This window comes from Seriola dumerili, unplaced genomic scaffold, assembly GCF_002260705.1.
Source record: "Seriola dumerili isolate Sdu_G_001 unplaced genomic scaffold, Sdu_1.0 BDQW01000088.1, whole genome shotgun sequence".
Classification (NCBI taxonomy): domain Eukaryota; kingdom Metazoa; phylum Chordata; class Actinopteri; order Carangiformes; family Carangidae; genus Seriola; species Seriola dumerili.
The window spans coordinates 1613335-1628564 of record NW_019174343.1 but is presented as its reverse complement, the minus strand read 5'-3'; the positions used below and the strand labels follow the sequence as shown (position 1 = coordinate 1628564).

The 15230-nt window shown below is 42.0% G+C and overlaps 1 protein-coding gene across 1 annotated transcript in view; it reads left to right on the top strand.

Annotated features, from left to right (window-relative positions):
- LOC111221570 (receptor-type tyrosine-protein phosphatase gamma-like) overlaps window positions 1-15230 on the top strand; it is a 162803-nt gene that overhangs the window by 116223 nt on the left and 31350 nt on the right. Inside the window, exons 9-12 of the mRNA XM_022745022.1 lie at window positions 2893-3001; window positions 3517-3566; window positions 4155-4911; window positions 11969-12119. Coding sequence (XP_022600743.1) covers window positions 2893-3001; window positions 3517-3566; window positions 4155-4911; window positions 11969-12119 — 1067 coding nt within the window. The remainder of the gene's footprint in view (window positions 1-2892; window positions 3002-3516; window positions 3567-4154; window positions 4912-11968; window positions 12120-15230) is intronic.

Genomic DNA, 15230 nt, shown 5'->3' with positions numbered 1-15230 from the left:
TAAAAGGCCACTTTAAAATGTGTAGATTTATTTTGAAGAAAAGACATTTATTAGGTTGGGTATTGACAGGAAGTGGATCAAGCTGTTGTACACGCTGATCCAGATCATCCCAAACATGCTCAGTGGGAGGCATGTCAGGTGACTACGGAGACTGTGCAAGGACTGGGATGTTTTAAGCTTCTACGAATTGTGTACATCGTGCTGCAACATGAGGCGATAGCGGCAAATGTATGGCACAACAATGAGGATTTCCTCATGGTATATCGTGTGTGTGTGTGTGTGTGTTTTTATCTTTTGTATTCATAGAAAAAGTCTCTGATCTTTTATTTCAACTTAAAAAATGGAAGCAGAAACAAAAGTGTTACGTGTATATTCTTGTTGAATATAGTGAAGTTACAGGCTGTTAAACCAAAACAGAAACCAGAACAGCTGATCATGTGATGGTGTAGCTGGATAGTGATGGTTAAATGTCTCCTCCTGGCTGACTGATTCTACCTCCCAAAGTTACTGGACAGTATATTTTCCAGTGACATCTTTGCACTTTGTAACCCAGTGTGATCCTGACAAAATTCTGCCTGATAAATATTTCAGACTCGATGAAAAAACAAGACTTTTGTAATGTTAATGTGTCTGATGTACCATTAAAACAAGCATTGGAGTTTGCCTCTTACTGGTTTTATATTCCCACCCCTTCATGTGATGGAGCTGGAGAGCAGAGCTGACTGCATGGGCATGACATTTTTATGATTCAGCTGATCCACAGTGGCATGAGAGAGAGAACAGAGGTTTCACACAATGAGATGACACTTTATGAGACTAGATAATTTGGCACAGACCGCAGAGCTGGCTCAGATACAGTATTTTCCATTTAACTGAGTGATGGTAAGTTTATGTAGGTGAACTGATGGGCTTCAGGAAGACAGGCTGTGACCTCCCATGCTCAGCCATTCAAGATCGTGGATAGTGCTGTTATTTCACGAGGAGGTGCTAATACAGTGATGAGCAGTGAAGAGCCAGATTACGGTATGTGATTTTACCGAGCCAGCTCCGTCCACAGTGAGTTGCAGTTAAAGCTACAGCTCCGCTGCAGGAAGCCAAGAAGTGGACCTGTGAGCTGGTACTGTCCTGTGTATGTGACAGGGAGATTATGATTTGGCAGTGGTCTTCAGGAAATAAAGAGGCAAACAGCTTGGGTGGAAGGTTCAGGGCATGACGTTGTCAGGCTTGGAAGAGCGGCGAAGAGAATGCGAAGTAAACTGAGTGTGTTAAAGGCTGTAGTAAAATAACAGTGTTTGGGGACCAGGAGGCTTTGTGGTTGACCTTCACTGTGGCTTAATTAGGAAAGAGGCAGACTATTGTGGCCCTTAGAAATACCAGGCAGTGGATGTGAAATGATTGCAGCACAGCAGCCACTATCAAGTTTACTATTTTTTGTTACACCGTTCACATTTCATGACTATTTGTTTGAAAGGTAGATAAAGACTTTAGGGTTTGTAAGAAACAGATATTTGTTCCCTAGATCCAAAACATTCTTTAAATGAATATGAAGTTTATAAAATCATCACTGACATGAAAAGCTCCCATGCAGCTGGCATAGATGAAATCTCTGGCAAAGGGCAACAAAGGATCGCCACTCCTGTCTGTTCTGGGCAAGTGTCTTTATAGTACCCAGGTATGATGTAGGTCTTCAGCTCACCCTCCACTTTTCGATGCCAGGTGTTCTTGGGCTTTTTGTTTTCTGCCCGGTATCCAGTGGAGGCTGTTTTTCAGGTGATGTTGTCCAGTTCTTTTTCAGATGACATGCCCGATCCATCTCCATCGCCTTCTCGTGATGATGGTGGCCATGTTGTCTTGCCTGCATCAGGCGAGTATAGCTGTTGGTTGGAGTTGGTATCAGACCAGAAGATTCACAGTATTTTCCTTGGTGTTGGTGCTGTATTGGGCCGAACATGCCGACAATGCTGCCTATGTTGGTGAACTCTTGAGTTAAGGGTAGTTTTGTTCCGTCTACTTGGATTGGTGCTGGGTTAGGGATGTTCAGTGTCATCAGCTCTGTTTTCTTCTGGCTGATCCTCAGACCTATACTTGCTGTGCAAAGGTGTTAAGATGGGATGTTTTCTCCTTCATGTGCTAGTGTGTGTGTTAGACAAAGGCCAAGTCATCAGCGAAGTCTAGGTCTTCCAGTGATGAGAAAAGGGTCCATCTGATGCCTCTTAGTTGGTCTTCAGTGGATCTACTCATCAGCCGGTCTATGGCTATGTTGAGAAGTAGTGCAGACATCATGCAACCTTTCCTCACTCCCATCTTGACTGCAAAACTGTATTGACCGTTTCTGACTTGACACGTGAAGTTATCATAGAAACCCCTGATTAGAAAGACAATCTGTTGCGCGAAGTATACGCACTACTTAGCAGGGTTGTGCCCTATATGATAAAGATTGCTAAAATTGTACCAGTCTACCGGCCTATATCTATATTTGTCACTCTCTCCAAAGAGAAAATTGTATTACTTAGATAAATTAAATATTCTTACTCCTTTCAGAAAATAGAGCGACACTTGTATGGTGATCCTTGAATCTCACTGAAAAAATCAAAGACGGCATCGACAAAGGCGACTTTTTTTCTCGACTTATCAAAAGCAGTTGACACCTGCCATCTGCCATCTACAACATTATGGTGTCAGAGGTACAGCGCTCTTTCAGAAAGCTGGTATGACGGGCTGGCTCGTATGTATGACAGGAAGCAACACATATGTATAAACGGTCCTAGATCTCAATTTAAAATGATCAAATGCACCAGTTAATATAAACGCACTGTCCTGTAGCTGTCTTAGCCGGTGTAAACCTGACTGATTGTGTGTTGTGTGTATGTGTGTGTTGTTATTGTTGTCCAGGAGGCCGTCATTTCTCCCGTCTCCCCCGATGTGCTGTACCTGTTTCGAGTCCAGGCCGTCTGCATGAATGACATGCGCAGTGATTTCAGCCAGAGCATGCTCTTCAGAGGTAACACACACACTAACACACACACACACACACACACACAGACCTGCTGGTAAACTGCTGCTACATTATCTCTGCATGTTATCGTAACTGTCAATGTGTCATGTACACAGCCCTCTTTCAACATGCCCTGTTTATCGCCTTATATTGTGTAACTGTAGGATCTGACAGCCCAGGTTTCCTTTGATCATAATATCACAAAATCTTTTATATTCAGGTTATTTATGTGAGCTCATATCAATAGCTGCAGGCTACAGGAGGAATAGCAGATGAAATGAAAGAAATAGACCAACAACAGTCAGTGAGATGCTCTCAGTTCATCCTGCTACACTCAGTTTACTTGCTGCCACATTAAGTAATCAGAGCATTGCCTTCATATTATGTCATGTTGTGATTAATGTGCTTGCAAAGCACTAGTGGACATCTTAGAGACACCCCTTCAACTGAAGTGTTGCCTGATAGTCTGTGCTGTGTTTCACTGTGGATTACCATGATTTGTTTTCTTTTTCTTTTTCCAGCAAACACCACCAGGATCTTTGAGGGGACGAGGATTGTGAAAACTGGAATGGTGAGCTTAAGGGAGTCACTGCTGTTGTCTTTTCACTTTTCATCCAGCAGAGAGCAGTGTCTGTGTTAGCATCATTCCTCCCTGTGTGGGCAGGGAACCAAGTCAAGTAGGCTAGTGGTCCACATGGAACAGGATAACAGGATTTTAATTATTAAATATAATTGTATCTCGAGTGTGTTTTATTTTGTAGGGAAGATAAGTCATATTACAAATCCCTTTGTGCTTCTCTGACACTATGAGAGAGCTTGAAGGCACCGTAATCACATCTGAAGCTATGCACAAACAAGTTCAAAAAATTGTTTATGCCTTAATCTTCCTTTATTTTGGCAAAAAGATCGATAAAAATACCTCAAATTAAGTGATGATACCACATAATGACTGATGTTAGAGCAGGACGATGACCACAGCATTTTTGGTTTGAATGTTTGACCTGTGACCTTTGCCTCAGCATGTTTCAAAGGAACATTAAATAACAGAAATGTGTGACAGCCTCTGGTGACCACACAGCCATTAAGAAAAACTACAAATACCTTAATCACCACTGAGCAACAATCAATGATTCTGATCAGTAACTCGTTTCTTTCACAGCCGACTGCCTCTCCAGCCTCCTCAGCTGACATGGCTCCCATTTCCTCTGGCTCATCTACCTGGACCTCGTCAGGCATCCCCTTCTCCTTCGTCTCCATGGCGACAGGCATTGGCCCATCCTCCAGCGGCAGCCAGGCAACGGTGGCATCTGTGGTGACCAGCACTTTACTGGCTGGGCTGGGTTTCAGCGGTGGTGTCATCTCCTCCTTTCCCAGCTCCGTTTGGCCAAGCCGAGCGCCGACCCATAATCCCACCTCAACGCGCCAGATCGCCAAACCCACCGAGCCCACCAAAGACGCCACCACCTCTGCCTCTGCTGTCACAGCAGCTGCAGCCAAAGATAACGGTGAAGCTGGAGGTGAGGACAGGGAGAGCAGCACGGGTGAAGGTGAGGATGGAGAGAGGGGAGGAGAGGATAAGGATGAAGAGGAGGAGGAAGAAGAAGAGAAGGATGAGAAGAAGGAGAGGAAAGGACGTGTGAGCAAAGCAGTGAGGAGGGACAACGGCACAGCGGTGAGCGAGCCACCCAGAGACACACCGGACTCCACGGCGAAGGAGAAAAAACAGACTGCACCAGATCCAACTAAAGTGAGGCCTGGTGTAGAAGACCAGCTGCAGGTGTATGCCCGCAATCCACTTGACTCTAACCTCACTACCACCACAGAGGCATCCAATGAAACAGCAGCATTCCCTGCAGCAACACTCAGACCCAGCACAGGGAGGGACAAGAAGCACTGGCCTTTCTCCATCCACAATGGTGAGTCAGCTGAAGCTTCAGCCTCATGTAAACATTAGCTTCGAGTGAGGTGAGAGTGACCAACTTTCTCTTTCTTTCACTAATGTGATCACGTGTCATAATAAATATTCCAACTTGTGAGGCCTCCTCCAAATGTCCTGAGTCTGTTTAAGGAGTCCCAAATATCTTCTGATGAAATAAAATAAAAGGTTAAGGTCCACAGTGAGCATTCAGAAGGTCCTTAGAAGTACTTGTTTCCTTATCAAATGTTCTCTAGCCAGACTACTTGAAGGAAGCCTTAAAAATGAAAAAAATAGAAGACCGGGTCTGAAGCTCATCTACTCTTCCGCATTGAGAAACCCAGATCAGGCCTTGAGCCCCGCCCACCACCTGCTTGCTCCAGGTGGACAGGTGAAAGAGCAGAGAGTATCAAGATGGTTAGAGGAGGAAACATCAGAGAGACTCAGCCACATGTTTGAGCCTCAGTCAGACCCAGACTCAGATGAGGAGTCTGTTGAGACCAGAACCAGAGACTAGCAGATGGATCAGAATGGTTAGCTAATTAGCATCTTTTATTTGTTTATGTTGTTTGTTAGCTTGTAACTGGCAGTGGCTGACACAGTGTTAGTGGTTGTGCTAATTGTACAAGGTGGAAATACTCAGTCATGGTGCTGACTGATTATTTCACTCATCATATGTCTGTATTATATGAAACATCATATGGATGTTAACAAGGACTTGACTTTCATCAGAGGGGGTCTTTAAAAATGAAACCATCCATCCAGCTGTTGAATATTTATGGATCCACAGACTCTGTTGTCAACATGACATCACACTGACAAAATATAATGGTCATATCTGTAAGTGTTAGATGGACTTAAATCACCCTCACTGATTTTATGTACCTCAGTGTGGTAAGGCAGTGAAACTGCAAATAAAGTTATTATATCACAGATGTGACACAGAGTAATAAACTCTCTTTTTATTCGTTAGGTGATGTTTCCAAATGGTCCCAAGAGTGAAAAGATGTTCAGATTCCACTGTTGCTGCTTTCTGATTTCAGTGGAAAGTATCAGGAAGCTTTAGAAGACTGGCTCTGCTGTGATCACTATGTCCTCTGTTGCCTCCTACAGGTGTGAGGGCAGTTGTGATATAATTCATGAGTTTTGGAAGTTTGTCTACAAAACAATAATACATTTAAGGAATTGGATCAGTGATCAGTGAAATGACCATCAAATGAAGGTCAACAGCTTGTGTTTAAGAGTTGGTAGTTAGCTGATAGATGTGTTGTATGCAGGGTAAAGAGTGGTACTGGCTTGCATTAAGGCCTTTACTCTATATCCAAAGGCCTTAATATGTAGATGAATTGCATTACTGTAAAGTGATAACAGAGTTCCAGCAGGAGCTGAGAGCAGCCCCCCCCCACCCCCACCCCCCCGCACACACACACACACACACACACACACAACCCCTCCGAGACTTTCAGCAGGGTGAGACATCAATTCAATTTCAAGTGCTTTAAAACACAGTCTAAGTGCAAGGCCAGACATTATTATGAACAAAAGCAGTCCTCTGATATTCCCCAGAAGTGCCTCCCAGTCTCTTTGACAAAGCACGTTTAGCACATTTTATTCTGCTGGAGCTGGAGGGACTCAAGGGCAAATGCTTAAAAGTTGTTGCTTAACTTTGTAAAAGTAGCAACTGTGTACATCCTGCTCAGTGCTTCTGTTGTAGGAGTGTTTTTATTCTGAGTGCAGTGCTTCAGAGTGCATCGAGGCTTATGAGCCTATGAGCTACAAACAAGTACAAACTACAACTACATATCCCAGTTTTCAAAACAGAGAGATGTTAACTAATCTCCCAACGACGTGTCAGGCTCTTTTCTGAACATCTACTCTATGGAAGACTATCTCAGTGTGGGTAATAACTAAATATAGATAAAAAATATGGTGAACAGGTCATGTCATATTGAATTATATGTTACGTTTAGACAACTTTGATTGGATACACTTTTAACTCAGTCTGAGTTATCTGTATACCAAAATACTGATCCCCATTTACAACAAGGATGTATGCACAGCAGTGGGGTAAAAAGTGCCTTTCCATAATCTTCATATAGATTATATATGTACATCCTCACTATTCTGGCTGCAAACCTGTCAAATTACTGCAGAGAGGTAAATTTGTATATGACACACCCTTGCACTGTAAACCTGTTTTTTAACCACACACCTTTAATAGACATCTTTCAGCTCTGGCAGCAAATATGATGAGTAGCCTAATTACAGCTAACAGTTACAATAATGCCAACACGGACCACACAACGTTACTTCCACAGGTAGAGAGAAATTACCTTTGTATTCCAAAACACAGAATTTCCCCTTACACAAAGTTACTCAGCATAAAGAAACTCTTGTTAGCCTGCTGTTTGCCTGCTTGTACTGCATCTTATTTTTTTAGCATGTATGAAAATCCTGCTCTTTCCTCAGAATGTACCAGACAGTGGAAATCTAAACAGGCAGAGCTTCACTGCTGACAAACTGTGTCAATACAGGATTTAATCAATGCTAACAGTTAACCAACAGGCAAAAACAATCAATCAGTAGCTAACTATTTGGCTTAGTTCATGAAACTACACCCTGAATTACTCTGAAAATTTTGTTACTTCGGTGTACTTATGGTAAAAAGAAACTGTCTAGCTCCTTGGGTTACTCAACTCTCTGAAAATGGTCTTTTTAGCAAATCTCTTAACTGTTAGCCTGCAGACTCATTCAGCACGGATGTTAACAGTTAACCAGCAAGTAAAATAACTGAATAAATAGCTAACTGGGGTTAGCTAACACTAAGTCAAAGTTAGCTTGAGTGTCATGTCTTCAAGTTCATGAAACTACACCCTGAACCACTCAGTCACTGCAAGTCACCTGGGGATGGCAAATCTGTTAACTGTTAGCCCACAGGCTCATTTAGCACATATGCCAACTGCCAACAAGATGTTAATATGCAACTAGCTACAATTAAACTAGCTTCCGGAAACAGTACAAATATGCTACTAGATGTGTTATGACTGCAGTTTTTTTTATTTTTTTTTATTGAACAACGTGGAGCTTGTTTCATCATTTTGGCCACTTTCCTACTGGTTAGAAGAACAGTTGACTTTTTTAATGGCTGATATCAGACATTAGATTCCATCACTTCCAAATGATCCTGATGAATATTTTCTGGAAAAGAAAGTAGTTAAATACTTGGTTTTGTTGCATGTTAGGTGTGAGAGAAAGACTACTAAATTAGTTAAATAATACAACCTAGTTCTGACATAAAGTGCTGCCTTTAAAACATGTACCTAGATATTAAAAAAATATATATATATATTTTCAAGTATCCACCCAAACTGTCTGATGATCTCCAAAAAAAAACAAAACACATGCATTGAAAACTATGCTAAGTAAAGTTAAGTTAGGTCAAAGCTAGGACTCAGTAGCACAGTAGTTTTGTGACACTTGTATATTATTCCATTACATTCACTAGATGACAGAGCTACTAGTTATCCTGCAGATTAAGATTTTACACACAATAATATGCAATGCTGGACCAAACTACCTCATACAAAGTAGTCTAAAGCAGTTCCACTTTGACCAGAACTACTTGAATGCTTCAGTAACAATATGTCATTGATATAATAAAACATGACAGTCTAAAAGGGGCCACTCTGTGCAGTGAGTATTACATTTTACTCCAGTAAAGGATCTGAATACTTTTTTCCACCACTGTGAGACTGTCAACTTGTTTATTACCCTCAGTCCACCTCAGTGATGTTGTGGAAGTGGTTACAGTGGGAAGTCAAGGCAGATGATACCCACTGTCTGTGAGGCCACACAGCGGGGACCCTGACTCAGCAGCCTGTGGAATTAGGTTGTCAAAGCTACAGTCGTAGAAGTGGAAACAGAAAAACGAAGTGGTTTATCTCCACTGCTCCTGCAACCCCACACCCCCCTTTCTGCTGATCAAACTTTATCCCTTTTTTCTCCTTACTTACCCATCTCTTCTTTTAGTCCATCCTCTCTTCTCTTCTGCCCCACTAAACCCCCCCCCCCCCCCCTTCCCTCATTCCTCCACCAGCCCCTTCATCCTCTCTGCCTCTCCTCTCCTTGCTCTGATCTGAGTGCTGGCCTACTTTCAGACACGGCGAAAGGAGATGAGGCTTGGAGGCCAGATTCAGCTGCAGGGGAGAAAAAAAAGCCTCTGCTCCATTTATAGTTACGTGTGTGTGTGTGTGTGTGTGTGTGTGTGTGTGTGTGTGTGTGTGTGTGTGTGTGTGGTGTGTGTTCGATATGTATGCACATTAGTGACTGGCTCTGTGTGTGTGTGTGTGTGTGTGTGGTGTGTGTTTGATATGTATGCACATTAGTGACTGGCTGTGTGTGTGTGTGTGTGTGTGCTCTGTGTGTGTGTGTGTGTGTTTGTGTGTGTTATGTATTTGCATGCTGCTGGTGAAGGTTTTTTTAATTTTATTTTGGCACACTGCCATAATCATAAGACAAAAGCAGAGGGAAAAGAGAAGGGAAAGAGGCAGACAGTAGTCTACACCGTGCATGTGTGTGTATGTGTGTGTGTGTGTGTGTGTGTGTGTGTGTGTATGTGTGTGTGTGTGGATATGAGGGAGGAGATGCAGAGTGAGTGGGGATGCAAGCCAGCTGTGGTGCAGTGCAGGGGCCCGGCCTGATGTAATGTTCGGCTCCAGGCAAAGCTGCAGATTGAAGGCCATGGGGGCCGGCGTCAGCTCCAGCAACGTCACGGCTGCAGCAGCTGAACTGGGTAGGTGGTGGTGGTGTTGGTTATTAAGCGACCTAAAAGCAAATTGGATTTAACAAATGTCTCAAATTATCCAGAGCCATGTGTTGTTGTGATGCTGTTATCTGGCTGCACTTCCTCAAACAGTGAGCATAGCGTGCAGAGCTCAGGACAGGGAGGACTAACTGGGAACTGGTTTAGCTGTCTGTACTAATCTGTATTCTATTTATGTGATGGTTTGTATTTGTTGCAGCAGTTAGATGAAGTTAAAGGAACAACCTTATGTTTTTGAAAAATAAGCTTGTTTGCTGTCTGACCCAGCAGGAGATACTGAACTGTTACATCACTGTGTGTCCCGTGCGGTGACACAGTGGGTCCACGTCTTTAGCCTAGCTTAACAAATAAGCCTTGTCCCAGTGTGCACTGCACTGAACAGCAACGTGAAACAATCAAACTTTGGAACATTTCTCCCGATGTGAAATCAGGAATCCTAACATGGAGAGAAGTTAAAAGTCTTTCTAAAGATTTCATACCTTTTCAGAGCCTGTCTCACAAGTGTTTGTTTATTTTTTTCCCCAGCTGTTAGTTGCTCTTCATTTCCTTTGTGAATTGTATTTTTGTGGTTTTAGAATTCATAATTACACCTGATTTCACGGACTGTTTGGGTCTGGACATGATAACTATTTCCATTGGTTTGAGAAACAATGGACCAATCAGAGCTGTGTAGCCAGGATTAAGAATGGAGGTGTCTTTTTTCCTACATTGTTAGATATAGATGAAAAATAGCTAAAGAAAAAATGCCATTTGCAACATATTGGTGGGTACACGGATGTCCGCGAACCCTAGCGGACCTATAGCATAATTGCAGATGCATAAAGGTAACACTAGCCTGAGTCAACTGATAGTGATACAAAACGTAGGAATTGAACTCTTACCACAGCTTCTGGGTCATCTCATAGTAACACGACTGATTGCTCAGGCCACAAGCTTAACAAAAAACAGCCTCGCAAAGTCAGGATGAATAAATGATTAAATAGATGACAATTTGTTCTGTTTCCCAGGCTAATGTGAGAGCTCAACAACGACTTCAACTTCAACAACTCTACAGCTGTCAGAATACATTTCCTAAAATGTCAGACTATTCCTTTAAAGAAGATGGGATATCATTGTGCCCTGTTCTAATGGTCTCTCTAGTATCACGTACAGCAGCTTTGCAGGTTTTGAGGACTGCCAGCTTGTGGCCGTTCTCACATTCAAAAATTCAGTTTTTGAGACCACAACAACCAGACACATCACACACTTTTTCACTCTGAGAGCTACTTTACAGCTACTAGTTGAGAGCTCCTCAAGTCTCATATTACTGGTCACATGTAGTCACATATCATATCAAAACACTCAAACTGATCTCCAAAACAAATCAGATGAATAAGATAATTTAACAAGTCCTCAAATATAAATGTCCAACATCATATTTTTACCAAAAACACCTGAAAATCACATCAGATAGAAATCATGATTCAGTCAGACCTGAACACACAGACATGAAAACACCACTGTAAATAAAGCTCCATGAATGCTTAGAAACAAGAGAAAGAAGAAGCCAGTGATCAGTGATAGTTGTCAGGACATCAATGGTACGTAACAACCAGGAACTTAAAAAAGATCATTCACTACACTTCATTTTCCACAATATAAATATTGGCTAAAAAAAAGGGGGATCAAGCTGAAGCCCACAGTTTAACTCACTGTATCCATGGCAACATATTTCCTGTTTGTTGGAAAAGTTTAGTTTATATCTGCTCTGGTACCAGAAGAGTCGCTCTCACTGCATTTGGCCTTTTATGGAGCATAATATTTGTGTTGATTTTTACATAACTGTATTCAGAGGTCAACTTATGTTTGTTGCAACTGCTTCTAGCACTTGATCAGCAGCACACAATGACAAAAACAGGGACTTACATATATGTCAACTTTTATGTAAAATGGTACAGTAAATTTTCTTTGTACAGCATTTGTATATTTTACTCACATGTTAGTCTATGTAGGCAGACATACTGCATATTGTTACCGCCCATCAGAATTTCAGACTCAGATTTTTTTAATAAAACATTTGTATTGACTTTGATTTCCTGTCTTTTCAAGATAATAGAAGACAGACAGAAGTGGTACTTCACCCTCCATCCACCTCTTCAGCCTTCTTCTATGTCACATCCTCACTCCTCCTCTCTGTCCACACAAAGTGCCTCTGGACTTCTTTCCCTCACAAATTTCTTCATCTTTTTTTTTCCAGACCCCAGTGTGGTGACCAATCTGACGGGCCAGGCGAGGCCTGGGTCTGGGGCAGGGTTGGGCCGTGTGGAGTGGTTGGTACCTTTGGTGGTGGTCTCAGCTCTAACCTTCCTCTGCCTCATCCTTCTGCTGGCTGTGCTTGTCTACTGGAGGTGGGTACAACGGCACAATCCCTTGTAAACTACTTTTGAGTTGGTGGTGGTCTGGAGGCTGGAGAGGTGGGTGGATGACTGGTTGTATGTGTGATGCATTTGTTTATGGTCGAAGACGGTACACCTTGATACATTAGAAATACTGAGAGGAGAAAAACATGGACACCTGCAGTGAAATGCTTAGCTGCTCACAAGCACCACAATTTTTTCTTTTTAGCTTTAATCAAATACAGAGTCTTTTTTAGCAAGCCTCTGATCCACTATAGCATCTGTAACTTATGAGTTTGCTGAATGCTAACAAAATAATCATTGCTAAAATTGTTGGTAAAAATAGTGACACACTCAAATGTTGATATGCTGACAGAAGTATTGGTATGTTTCAACTTTTCAGAAAGTTCAATGAAAAAAAATCCTCAATGAGAAAACCCATTCAGCTACAGAAGGCAGCTATGACAGGACTGTCCTCGGTATCATTAATGTCAAGGTTGGTTAATTGATTTAAGTCAAACTAGCAGAAAATGTAACCCGGAGAGTTACCATACAGTTATTTAAATTTTGACTGTACAGGAAGCTGTTTTCATTTTACATAAGCTGTAGATTGACAAAACATAATGGGCCAACTTTTCTATTACATACAATACATTTGGCATAGGGAGGTAATGATACCAGGAATCCGGTAGTTGGTACCAATACCAATGAAAGTCAGTGTTATATTTTAACAGAACTTTGATGACTGCAGCTGCTAATGTGAGCAACCAGCTCATGTTATGAGCTGTTGCTATATTAGCCTAAGCAAGCTAACATTAGCCTCTGTGAATGTTGTGTGTGGAGCGTTGCTACAACAGATGTCAGTGGTCACAGTTCACAACATTTCAGGACATGAACATGTTGACAACATGTTTATTGGTATAAAGTGAACAACTTAGACTCATCAGTTTGAGCTCTGTGTACAGATCTGATGTCCGTCTCTGAGCTGCTCATGACAGAGACATTTTACTGACATTATCTGTCAAAAATAAATAAGAAATGAATCAATAATGAAGAGAAATCCAACATTCCAGTAACCTGCAAACTCTACAATAGAGCTGCAGCAGCAGCAACACAGCAAAGACACATGTGCTTCTCCACATCAGCTCAGCGACGGTGGCCGCCACGCCCACACAACACAGGCGTAAGTTTCTAATTCCTATTCTGTATCACATGACATACAGTAAATATTCAGCATCTGCTTGTTCCAACATTTGGGTAAAAAATATTTAAACATGAGATCAAGTGGGAATATTGTAGATGTATTGTGCATAATATTTATTGGCAGCTCCACTAGAGTTATGTGGATTTGATGTGATGCTTGGCCACACAACATGGGTTTGAAATCAGGGATTGTTAGAGAAATAGTGCACAAAGTAAAAGTGCCCTCTGTTTTTTGCACTGCTGAGTGCTGGTAGTTGTGAAACCATGTCACCGGTCTGATCGTTGTGATGGATTATTTGTTGTAGACAAGTAAATCAGATTCTGAGACAGAGCTTGTCCTTAAGCAGAAGAGTTATGTTTGGAAAACTTACCCATAATACAATGAAGGGAATTTCACAACCAACAGCTTGTTTTATTCAGCATATCTAGTCAATACATGAAGGAGGTAAGAGGAGGAAAAGATTCATTGACATGATTAGAGTCACAGTGCAGGTTTTTAGTCTGGGTGTAAATGAACGTCAAGGGCACATGTTATAATACAGAGCAGTGAGCACAGGATGATAATTCACAGCAAGATAACACTTTATAAAGAACACATGACGGTTACAGATTCTTCCCACTGCTGAAGGACATTTCACATTTTCCTCCACATTATTATACAAGTGATAAACACTCAAAAAACAAAACAATAATCTGAAATGTCGCCTTGAAATTATTCTTTTTGAGATACGACTTGAACATAAATTTAAAGAATGTTGTGTAATGATAGAACCATGCCTGGTGTGTGTTTTTTTTCCTCCTGAAGATATGAAATGTACAGTCTCGTGCACAGTCATACATCATACACTGATGACTGTAAATCCTTTATCCAAGTGTTGGGCGGTATTGTGTGCTCTAGCAGGGAGTTCATACCAGAGTAAGAGCCCTTTATTCCAGCAGCCTTCTGGTATTATCTTCATCAGATGGTGATTATATAACCAGTGATAAGTAGCTAAATCATGTTAGACAACAGCAGCATGGTCCTTTATGAAATCTGGAACACACAGCAAATCATTGGTGGCGTGTGAAGAGAGACACAGCGTGATAGTAAGGGACACTGACACACACATCACATGGTGTTAAACTTGGTGCCTGACAAACACCAAACTCCATTATTGTCCTGTATTTCTCATATTGTATGAGCTCTGCTGAGACTGACCGGAATCCAGTTTGCCTTAAGGGTTCGTATTGAGAAAACTGTTGGTGTACAAGTGCTGAGAAATTGTGCATAACCCTCTCACACACACACACACACACACACACACACACACACACACACACAAGCCTGGCAACAGGTGCTAGGGGTGTGTTTGGGTATTTAATCCTATTGTGGAGCAAAGCTTAGGTCACAACCCCGTGTTCTGCAGAGACTCCACTCCCACTGCCGTCTTATTGGCAGCAGTTGGTGCCGCCCACAAACTGCCAACAAACTGTTGCTCTGCTGCGTTCAGGTCTGAGACGTAAATATGAGCTTCTTAACGGAAAAAAACGTTATAATATTGACAGTAAATGATGGAAGGACACACGTTGGACCTTAGCTGGGAATGTTATAGCAACAGATGCAAGATATTTAATCACTGCATTTGAATGGTATTCAACAGCACCAGGACCCACAGGACTGTTGGGTAGAAGTGTTTGGTTGCAGTTGCAGAAACATGTTATGAAGTGTTCGGCTTGGTTGTGACAGAGCATCACTAATAAGTCATCCCAAATCCTAAGTGTATGATGCAAACAAGTGTGAAATCCTGTCATTTCTCAGAACCATGGCGTGATTCTGTCAGCTTTGTCCCGTGTGATTTGAATGCAACATGACACCCAGCTATCTCACACCAGGAAGTGGCACAGGCTTGACCAGTGTTTGAGTGTTTGTCTGTGTGTGTG